Source organism: Microtus ochrogaster, chromosome X (assembly GCF_000317375.1).
Source record: "Microtus ochrogaster isolate Prairie Vole_2 chromosome X, MicOch1.0, whole genome shotgun sequence".
NCBI lineage: Eukaryota > Metazoa > Chordata > Mammalia > Rodentia > Cricetidae > Microtus > Microtus ochrogaster.
Genome location: NC_022026.1, coordinates 49206318 through 49218319, shown reverse-complemented (window position 1 = coordinate 49218319; position 12002 = coordinate 49206318). Strand labels below are relative to the sequence as shown.

The 12002-nt window shown below is 40.9% G+C and overlaps 1 protein-coding gene across 1 annotated transcript in view; it reads left to right on the top strand.

The window, feature by feature from the left end:
• The window catches only part of Adgrg2 (adhesion G protein-coupled receptor G2), a 124128-nt gene that overhangs the window by 70851 nt on the left and 41275 nt on the right, over positions 1–12002 (top strand). The window contains exons 3-5 of the mRNA XM_026784849.1: positions 6705–6740; positions 9297–9344; positions 11516–11554. Coding sequence (XP_026640650.1) covers positions 6705–6740; positions 9297–9344; positions 11516–11554 — 123 coding nt within the window. The remainder of the gene's footprint in view (positions 1–6704; positions 6741–9296; positions 9345–11515; positions 11555–12002) is intronic.

Sequence of the window (12002 nt, the reverse complement as noted above, 5' to 3'; positions counted from 1 at the left end):
CTCTCCCTCTCCCTCTCCCTCTCCCTCTCCCTCTCTCTCCCTCCCTCCTTTTTTCCTTTATCCTTCCCAAAGGCATTTGCTACAGGGATTTGACTGAATTAAACTGTGAGCGCTGGTTGAAACTTCATGAGACTGCTTTCCTCAACAGCTGGCAGTGGAACTTAACATTAATAGGGTGGGGAGTTGGGAAAAGAGAACAAGAAGAGCTGGAAGCCACAGGGTGGGAACTGTAGTGTATGGGAACCAAATGAACCTCATGTTAGTGTTGCCTTTTACCCGGGATGTTAATGTGGATGTCTCACAGAAACGTGACTGTTCATCACAAAACTAAACATACATCTGCCCGAGGCACTGCATATCTGAAAGATCCAGGGGAAACACCTCATCATAGGCCTCATAGTGCCCCTTATAGTAACCATATGAGGCTCTCATGATAATTGTCAGTGTGTGTGAGCTGCAGAATGGCGGATGCCTCATGCCTGCTCAGTTCTGGAAGAAGAAGGAAAGGGGTGGCAGAGTTGTGTGCAAAGCTGGAGGAAGAGGAAGAGTTAGGCCCTGGAGGATCAACAACACATTTCACCGTCTTTCCCATCATGGCGAAAGCCCACCTAGAATGGCTAACTATTTTCTCCCCAGGAAGTTCCATCAGCTAAGAGCTAAAGTTTTCTTTAGTGATGTCATTATTAATCTTCTAATAAATATATTACATAAGAGTACTTATTGAGCAGTGTGATGTGAGATAGTCACAGATCAAATAAACAAGTGTTGAATGTGCCAAATTAAAAATGCTTTTATTAATCCTTTTGCTTGTATAGAACAATCTGGAAAGGTGGTCTCTGGAAGACTGTTTGTTATTCCAAGTTCTGAAAAGTCAATAGAACAGCAAAGAGGATTGTTTTGTTTAGGGCTCCCATATACTAGTGCCTGGGTGTGGTGGCTTGTTCGTAATCATCTCTCTATGGAATAGTAATTCAATCTGGAGGAGTTTCAGTTGGGTAAAAAGTATTCATGCAAGGGGGCCTAGCTGTATTTTTTATAGAGTCACTTCTGGAAGAGAAAGTCTTGTTCCCATCCAACTTGAGGGATGGTGTGTTGGAAGACTCATGGGCATTGCCACATCTTTAAGACAGCTCTCTCGCTTTAGAAAACTTAATGTCTACCATGCTTTCAAACAGCAGAGAGGAACACGAATTCAGCAGCACTCGGATATGGCCTTCCATGACTTGGGTGCAGGTAGTTTATCTGGAAAGTGGTGTCAAGGAGTAGAGAGAGGACATTAAGCAAAGAGTAAGAGTCAATTGTGGGTCCCATATTGAAGTTATCACTCTAGGCAAGGGGGCTCATAATTGTGGGCTTTTCACATTGATTTGGTGTGAATTTGGATGGACAGCTCAGCACACATTTGTAAGATCTCTCAAGAGATCACATGATCTCTCGGCTGTGATCGTCAGACGTAACTACTAATCCATACATCACATTCTGAGTACCAGTCATCCAAGAAGTATTCACAAGCCTTTATGGGCTCTGCCTAGATCAATGTCCCTGATTCTCGGGGCCATTCTTCCCCTTTGATGCTTTCCAACACAAAGCATAATTACCCCAACATGTGGTAATGAAAAAGAAACTGGAGTGCAAGAGGAAAGGAAAAAGTGTGTGTGTGTGTGTGTGTGTGTGTGTGTGTGTGTGTTTCCTTCTATGATTGACTTACCCAGATCCCTAATCATGGACTTGCCTTCTTCCTGATTCCCTTCTCATTGGGTGCACTCGCCCCCATCCCTCCATGGTCTCAGCTTCTGCTTCCTGTTTCTATCTCCACCCCTAGAAGACTGGTCCAGCCCTCTACCTTTCTACTATTTCTCTAACTTAATTTTCTCCTCTTTATATACCTGTCATAAGTTTATAACTTGACTCCTGGCTGGTAGAGATTTCTTTTTCAGATATGTATGTTTGCATATTAAGTATTTTGATGCTAAAAATCAAACCCAGGACCTTGCACATGGTAGGCAAGTGTTTTACTGTGATAGAGATTTCTTAATAATTTTTTTTAGTCAAAACAAAGGGGTTTTTTTTTGTTTGTTTTTCAAGACAGGGTTTCTCTGTGTAACAGCCCTAGCTGTCCTGGAACTATCTCTTGTAGACCAGACTGGCCTCGAACTCACAGAGATCCACCTGCGTCTTCCTCCCAAGTGCTGGGATTAAAGATGTATGCCATCACACTCAGGTTAATAAAGAGATTTTGAATAGTTACACAATCCATGACACTGGCCTGGACTTCTGGAGGATAATAGACAAAAAATCAAGCTGCTTAGCATCTAATTGGAAAACAAAACATACCATATGCTGATGGTTAGAATGCCCCCCAACTCATGTTGACATTTACTTGTCTTTGTGACGTTATGGAGAGGTGAGACATTTGAAAGGTGATTAAGTCATGAGGGCCCCACCCTCTCAAATGTACCATTGTCATTCTCAAGGAGTTATCACTCTTCTTGAGAGCCCACTTGCCATTTTCCCCTATATAACACAACAGGAGGCCCCTCAGCAGATGGAGATTCTCAAATTTTGTACTTCCCAGTCCCCAGAACTATGAATCAAATCAACTTTTACAAAAAAATTATTCATTTTATTTTATGCGTGTTTTGCTTGCATGTATGTGTATGCACCAACGTGTGTACTTGCTGCCCATGGAGGATAGGAGCAATGCCAGCCATCTCCGTCTGCCTCTGGAGCCAAAGAACACTTCAGAGGGCCCGAGAGTCGCCATGAAGTGTCACCATCTAAAACTTCCAGTTTTAAAAGGCAAAGTTAAAATTTACATTGTGAAAAGGACATTGTGGATGTAATTAGCATTAAAGACCATGAGATGTGGAGATTATCGTAGATTGCCCAGATGAACCCAGTGAGTCTCTTAAGTGACAGGATGATAGCCCATGAGACCTTCCCTACTCTATCCTGTCACTCTGGCTTTGAAGACAGACAACTGTGACAAGAGTCAAGAAACATACTCTGAGACTTAGAATGACCCTCAGTCTATAGCCGGGAAGAAAATAAGGACCTCAGTCCTACAACTACAAAAAACTAGTTTGCCAATAACCCAAATAAGCAAGAACTGGACTCACCTCCAGGGCTTCCAGATAGAACCGTAACTTGTCATCAACTTGATTTTCGTCCAGTGGGTTCTGATAACCAATTTGCACTGTAAGCCACTAACTTCACAGCAATTCACTAGAACAGTAATGCAAGAAGAAATCAATCCACTTAAATTTTCGACTAGAATTGCTTAGCCATTGTTAACAGCAAAGCTAAGGTCAAGAATAGATCAAATATCAAAAAGATATGGGGTGATGAAGGCTGAGTTCTAGGCCACATTGAGTTGGAGAGGCAATGGCAGTGGGACAATCATATGGTAGTACTGACACCACACTAGAACCTGTGACCCTAGAGTTGGGAAGTGGTGGCAATCGTACTGAAAACAAGTGCTAAGGAGGCGATATAAGGAAGGAGTCTTCAACCATGAAGCTATTATCTTGAATTTTCTATTCTTCAGGCTCTGTTTGGCTTACCATTATAAACTCATTCTCACTATAATTGGAATATATAGACTTTATTTTTTTATATTTAAAATTTTAATTCTGCAAAAGTATGACACCATACAATAAGTTATCAGCATAATGTTTTTTCCTTTATTTGTTTTATTGAGAAAAGGAAAAAAGTTTCCCCCTCCTCCCAGCCTCCCATTTCCCTCCCCCTCCTCCCACCCTTTTCCCCCTCCCCCCACTCCTCTCCCCCTCCCTCTCCAGTCCAAAGAGCAGTCAGGGTTCCCTGCCCTGTGGAAAGTCCAAGGAACTCCCCTCTCCGTCCATGTCTAGGAAGGTGAACATCCAAACTGGCTAGGCTCCCACAAAGCCAGAACATGAAGTAGGATCAAAACCCCGTGCCATTGTCCTTGGCTTCTCATCAGCCCTCATTGTTCGCCATGTTCAGAGAGTTTCTAGCCATAAATAAGGGTCACGAAGTCTACAATTGGTGAACCTAAAGAAGCTAAATAAGAAGGTGAACCCAAGGAAAAACATATAGTTATCCTCTTGCCCATGGGAAGTAGACAAAATTGCCGGGGAGAAAATTGGGATCTTGGGGGTGGGGTGGGTTGGGGGTAAGGGGAGATGGGGAGAGAAAAGTGAGAAGGGGAGGATGGGGGGAACTTGGGGAAACAGGATGATTGGGATAAAGGAAGGCCGGATAGGGGAGCATGGAAGCACAATTCTTAGTTAAGGGAGCCGCCTTAGGGCTGGCAAGAGACTTGAACCTAGAGTGGCTCCCAGGTGCCCAGGGCAATGTCCCCAGTTAGTTCCTTGGGCAGATGAGGATAGGGAACCTGAAACGACCCTATCCTATAGCAATACTGACGAATATCTTGCATATCACCATAGAACCTTCATCTGGTGATGGATGGAGATAGAGACAGAGACCCACACTGGAGCACTGGACTGAGCTCCCAAGGTCCCAATGAGGAGCGGAAGGAGGGAGAAGATGAACAAGAAAGTCAGGACCACGAGGGGTGCACCCACCCACTGAGACAGTGGGGCTGATCTATTGGGAGCTCACCAAGGCCAGCTGGACTGTGACTGAAAAAGCATGAGATAAAACTAGACTTTATTTTTTAAAAAATCATCAGAAAAAAAATCATCAGAGGGTCATATTAAGTGAATTTTATAGGTAGATTCCAATAATTTTATTTATGGGAATAGATCAAAACTTCAATAATTTGGCAATAGTTGAAGATTTGCTATAGGTTTCCAAAGAAAAAAGTCTGAAAAAAAAACTTAATTTTCTTCCTTTCTTTTTTTACAAAACTTTTGTTTGTTTGTTTTTGTTTTTTGAGACAGCGTTTGTCTATTAATTTGGAGCCTGTCCTGGAACTTGCTCTGTAGACAAGGCTGGCTTCGAACTCACAGAGTTCCGACTGCCTCTGCCTCCCGAGTGTTGGGATTAGAGGCGTGTACCGCCACCGCCAAGCATTTATGAATCTTTTCAACATTGGAAATATTTTGTCTCCTAAGAGTGGCATGAAGTTCAAATACATGACTAATTGAAAGCGACAACCCCATCATTATTGCAAGTGGGGAGTGAATGGGGGCAAACCCTCAAAGAAACCCAGAATAGTACTCAGGAAAACATAAGACATTTAAGACATGTGGGGAAATGGCCATATTGGACCATGAAGGATGATGTCGTTCTGAGACACAGAAAAAGTAAACTGATATCCAAAGGGAAAACAATGCCAGAAGCAAAAGGAAAGGATAACAAAATTTAAATGTCTAGCTTTAGGGCTGGAGAGATGGCTCAGCAATTAAAAAAGCACTAGCTGTTCTTCCAAAACACCTGGGTTCAGTTCCTAGAACCCACATATTTGCTTATCTGCAACTCTAGTTTCATTGTACCAGGCACCCTTTTCTTGCCTCCGTAAGCTCACTGTCTGAGTTTGGCTGAAGCTCATTGTTTGGACTAGACTAGCTGGCCAGTAAGCTTCCAGGATCTTTTTATCTGTCTCTGCCCCATAACCCTGGAGTTGCAGGCACATCTGACCATGCTGGATTTTGATGTGGATGCTGGGAACCGAATCTAGGTCTTGTAGTCCGGCATGTGCTGTTAAGCACTGTGCCATTTCTCCAGCCCCAGGCATGTATTGCTTTCCTGCACAGAAAAAATAAAACTGCTTTTCTTTAAAGGCATCTGAGCATGTTCCCAAAATAAATAACTCAGCAGTTCTTGTGGTTTATTCACCCAAAGGTGGCTGATGTAGTTCAACTCAGAAGAAAGAGATGCCTTAATAGGTCAAAAAGTTTGTGCTAAAATAAAAGCACAGTTAATAACCTTTAATTTGTCCAGATGTGCACTTTTCCTATATATTCAGTGAACATCAAACAACAGCTTAAAGTCTTAGCAATCTCCTTAGTTTGAAGTGTACATTACACATTTATACATTATACAACATCATATATAAAACACTATAAATAGTTCAAAGTTGAGGACATGGGGAGATGGCTTAGTGTGTAAGAGTGCTTGCTGTGAAAGCAAGAAGACCTAAGTTCAAATCTCCAGAACCCACATAGAACTCCAGCACAGCATGTGCCTATAGGCCCAGTGTTGGGAAGCAGAGAGAAGTAGATGCCAGGAGCTCACTGGCTAATCAGCCTAGCCCAAACAATGAGCTTCAGATTCAGTGAAGAACCCTGTCTCTAAATATGTAGATGGATGGATGGATGGATGGATGGATGGATGGATGGATGGATGGATGGACGGACGGACAGATGGATGATGGATGGATGGATGATGGATGGATGGATGATAAAGTGGAGTAGGATAGAGGACACAAGATATTCTCCTCTGGCTTCTGCATAAACTTACATGGGTACCTACATGCACATGTGTGTATTACACACACACACACACACAAGAGTTAAAAACTGGGAGTATTACTTCACTAGAAAGCTGTGTTCATAGAGAACTGAAAAGAAGCGCTGAAACAGGGTGTGGAACATAATTGTAAAATAACATGCTGCCCTCTTTTGGTAGTCATTTGCAGCTTGGTTTGCATTCGTTGCCATAAAAAAAAAAAAAGAATGTCACTAAAAAAAAATGTGAATCGCCTACAAATATGTAAACAAACCAAACTAATGCTAAATCACCTTTCTCCTTGACAGAAAACGCTGGTAATTCCAGTTTGCTATCGCCATCTGGTAAGAGTTCTTTTATGACTTTGGGGAATCTCAGGAAAATGTTACTTGGAAGTTCTCCATGCAGGATGACACATGGTCAGATACAGCAAAACTGTTTTCCTCTAAGACGCTTGGTTAAATTAATTGTCATTAAACATGCACGCACAAGACCAAGAGCAGACAGGCATACTGATTCTTCCGTAGTGCCTAGCCAAGCTGGGGACTAACTCTCTAGGGACTATGGATTTCACTGGGTAGCAGCTTAAGGGCTTCGGCTATGGTCAGTAGTAGTCTAGCTCACAAGTCTGAGCAGCATCAAGAACTTAAATGTGCCACGATTTATTGTATTTGCAAGGTGAGCTGTTCTCTTCAGTCCACTCCTTCAGTCCCTTCACTTAGAGAATATCTTTCCAGAGGCTTCTAGGAACTTAGCACATATGACGATGGGAAGGCAAATAAACTAAAGAGAAATGTGTATAGAACCTATGGGAACAAAGAACCATACTCTGATATGAGACTAACAGCTGGAAACTAGCATCCGAGTGTCCTATGGTGAGAGAACAGAGCCCAGGGCTGCCAAATAACTCGTCTGAGATCTCACAGCTTCTTGCTCCACATCACACAGAGGTAGTGTGGGCTTCTTTGCATCCTACCTGTCTTCTTTCTGATATACCACATGTCCTACGGTTGTCAATCAGGTGGTATTCCATCATTAGGCTGTGAAAATGAACTTGTTATTCATTCAACCGTCTGAATCCAATAATAACTGCAGCCACCTCTTATGCATGCACTACCGTGCCTGAAGTCTTCAGACATCTCATTCCTCTCCAGGTATAGGACTCAGGATGTTCATGTTATAGATGTGGAAACGGGCTCAGCAGGGGAAACTTGATCGTGTTAACACATTCTCTGGAGCCAGGCTGTCTGAATTAAGCAAACCACCACCCTCCCACCTCCACCACTAGCTTAGATTCAGGGCAAGTTCTTTAACATTTTTATGCCTCGGTTTCTTTCGATGCAATTCGAGGAGGACAATAGTATCTGCTTTATGGGATATTTAAAGATGAAACAAGAGACTCCATGTACCTGCTATAGGGTAAATAAATGACTGTCGGCGTGAGTTGTTATGTTATGGGTTAAACATTCAAACCCTGAACCTTAAGCCACCAAACTTGTCTTTGTCAGTTTGCCCCCTAGTTGTTGAGTTCCTAGGTTCAACATGCTAGTGTAGTTTTCTTCTAGAACAGCAGTTCTCAACCTGTGGGTAGAGACTCTTTAGGGGGTTGAATGACCCTTTCACAGGGGTCACCTAAGACCATCAGAAAACACAGATATTTACATTATGATTCATAGCAAAATTATGGTAATGAAGTAACAACAAGAATCATTTTATGTTTGAGGAAGTCACAACAACAAGAGGAACTGTATTAAAGAGCCACAGTGTTAGGAATGTTGAGAACAACTGTTTTAGTAGATGAGCTTTTGGCAAATGCAATCATAGCAAACCCTGCAAAGCCCTGTTTGTATAGAATGCAGAGTTCTAGTCATACCTTGGGCTCTGGGTGCCCTGGGGATAACGTAAGACCCAGTGTATGTCAAGGGAAGAAGACAGCTGTGCCCTCGAGCCTCTTCTTTGAATTGTGTCCCCACTGACACATTAATAGTCATACATTAAAAACTGGCTCTGGCCAATTATTTTGTCCTACCCCATAAGCACCCTTTGACTTGAATTGCCTAGGCCCAGTCTTGTTCCTCAAGAAAGATCTTGGCAAGTGTTTAAAAGAATAAATATAGTAAGTGACAAGATATAAAAGCAATAATATGGGATAGACAGGGTGTATGTGTGTGTGTTCAGCCAACCCATGAGCATTTTGAGAAAGGCCAGCCAAGTGCTTTGTCCATACCAGCTGAAAAGTAAGCTCTTTACTGGAAGACATATTTCAGTTGTGAAGTGTTTGTGATTCTCTCCATGTTTAGGTCAAGATAAAAACCATCGACTCTCTTAAATATTTAAACATGTGAAATGTGTGTGGTAGACTGACTTCCTAGTATAAGAAGAGAGTCATTCCACAAGAAATTTAGAGCTTGATTTATTGACTTAATAGCAGCCATATTTCAAAAGGGCTTGCCAAGAAATGGGATAAAATATTAGATTCTAATATTTTATATATATTAGAATATATATGTACACGCACAGTGTACCATGGGAAGACTTGGCAGTTGACAGGAATCATTATAGTAGTGTGGTGTCTACATGATGATAGATATCTATGACAATAGTTGAACAAGTTATTTTAAGTGTTTTCTAGAACTCTTTTGATTGGAAAAAATGAAACTCTCATTTATTTTATTCTGATGTGGCTCCTAACTTATTGCCATGGTATTCTAAAGGTGCAGCAGACTCCATGATTTTGAGTCTTGTGGCACTTTCTCTACTTTTTATGATTGTATCTCAAGAATTCCGACTTCTTAAAATTTCATAAATAATTGTTTCAAGCCAGGGCTATACATTGAAACCTTAGCTCAAAAGAAATACAATTGTTTCGAAGTATTCACTTATTTTTTCTCTCTCTGCAGCTGAATCATCTCTTGTCAGTCTTGTCCCCTACTCCAATGGTACACCAGGCAAGATTTTGAAAATCTTTAAGCCTAGATGTAGTCCAATTTGTTAAGCTTTTGTTTTAATTATTCCTTTGTCTTCTTCTCCTTGGGAAAAATAAAGAGGTAGAAACTGCAAGCCTCAATGGTAAGAATGTTTCTGAAGTAAGGGAAAACAAATAACCCTTCATACAAATAGAAGTATAATGAGTGGTGATAAAGATTTCTATCTCTAAATTATATCTGGGGACACTAAGTAATCCCATATAATCCAGCACTCCAAAATTTAAGGCCTGCCAGCATGAGAGAGTAAACCATTCTGGTTAACTGATAAAATGTCTGATCATGGAAGAAAAATAAAAAAGAATCCCTCTCCCACCGTAACTATTCTAGGAAAATTCTAGAGACATTGATCACACGTTAAGTACTCCATTTCATCTGCTCTCTAACACAACGCCAACACACTTGACATGACGTATTATTTAAGTGTGGGAAGCACATCCAATGACTTCAATGTGTTCAGCATGAATTTGGAGGACAGGGCGTTCAAAGGCAAGTCTCTTTATGGGTGATTCTTACCAATTTTTAAATACCATGAAATGGACAACAAAAACATTCTGGCTCCTCATCATGTTAGAGAGAAGGACAAAGAATCTCAGTATATCCCAGGGAGGTAGGTGGAGCAGGACACTTTGTTCTCTCCCCTCTGAGGGGAAACAGTTTTCTATCTTATTTTGGTCAAACCACAACACTTCTCAGAATCTCTTGGTTAAAATAAAACTCAACCCTGTGGTTGGTGGTTAGGGAGCTAAATAATCATAGATGTATCTTACACTGATTGAAACTGATTAAATTCATAATTTGCCCAATGCGAAAAACCAACAGTTGTCAGATTTGTGTGTAATTACTTCACGCAGTGAAAAGATTATTTTCAGTTTAGCTTTGGCAGTGGTATCTTTATTGTGTTGTATGTCGTGTGGGGGATATATGGATGTGTTTTAAGCATGGCAGTGCATTGTGTTTGTTTAGTTGTTTGTTTGTTTGTTTGTTGAGATGAGGTCCCACTATGTAGCCCAGGCTGACGTCAAACTCATAGTTCTTTGGCCTTGGCTTCTTAATTGTTAAGAATGAAGGCATGTGCCACATCCATTTTTTTCTAAAATTTCATCTCTAATAATAAATTCTAGGATTAGTTTCAGTAAAGAAATACCTGTAGAATTCATTTTAATTAGATTTTTTTTTTAAATCCAATAGGATTGAAATGAAATCTTCCTAAAGGCTGATAATACCTAAGAGCTCTAAACTTAAACTAGCACTATTTGACTTTTTTTTTTGTAAGAATGTGTCACTGGTAAAAGCTACTAGGCATCCCCAGGGCTATCAAAGTTGTTATTCATGTTGTAAATTTCCTATCCACAAGGGATTTCTCATTACCATAGAGAGAAAATGACAACTTTTTTATTTTTTAACATTTTTATTAATTTTGGGGAGAATTCCATATAATATATTTTGATCAGAGTCACCCTCCACTCTCCTCACTAGCTCCTTGCAGGTCCACCGTCCCCTCCCCACCCAACCCCAACTTCGTGTCCTCTTTTTAAAAATTTAATAACCCATCAACTCCAATCTGTGCTGCCCATATACTCCTGACTATGGAGCCATCTGCCGAAGGGTGGGCAGCCCTTAAAGTTGACTCTCTCTCTCTCCCCCACAAAAGCATCACCTGTCCATAGCTCCTCAATTAGGGGTGGTGGGATCTCATGAACCCTTCTCATTCCATGCTACAGTGTTAAGTGGACTGATCTTCACAGGTAGCCAGAGCTGTGTGAGGTCGTGGGTGCAGGAGTCCTGTCATGTCCAGAAGACACTGCTTCACTCTTGACCTCTAGCTCTTACAATCTTTCCATCCCCTTTCCTGCAATGCGACAAAAATATTAACATAAATGGGTATAGTTGACTCTAATAAATATTGGAGTGTTGCCATGTGTTACACACATAACAGACATTCAGAAAGTGCCTTCTCAAAGAATGAAAGTGTCTTCAAATTCATCTTGGGGCCGAAGAACAGAGAATAGGTCTGGGGATGTTGTTTCCTTGGCTAGTACCGGTTAGATTTTGCAAAACTCTAACTTCTAGATTTCGGGGAAATTGAAGGGTTTAAAGAATCTGCCAGTAATTACTGTTTGTTATTACTTTAGATGCTGCTTCAGAAGTGTTGTCGACTTTAAACAAAACAGGTAATTTCAAATTTTTTCTGGGTGCCATAGCTTGTCTTCTGTGGCTTCTTGAGTTCTTTGTACGTTGAGGCTGATGGATTAGTAAAGGAACAAGTTTCTGTTTTTCCTTTGCTTCTTTCCCTAGGTGTCCAATCTTTGAATGAGTGACTCTGTCATTGAGCTATTATGCTGTTGTCACCACACTCCTAAACTTCCTATTCTGGCCATGTACGCTGCTTAAAAAGAACATTTATTGTTTTTTGAATATCACAACAACACCTATTAGCTCATAAAATGCAGAATATAGGGAACTACAAAGAAGGAAATAGAAATCATCTTTAGTGTTACTTTACTATTGTTGTTAGTAATTTGGTACATTTTCAGTTTTGATTATATATATATTATATATACATTCATTTGCAACCACATACACACACACACACACACACACACACACACACACACACAC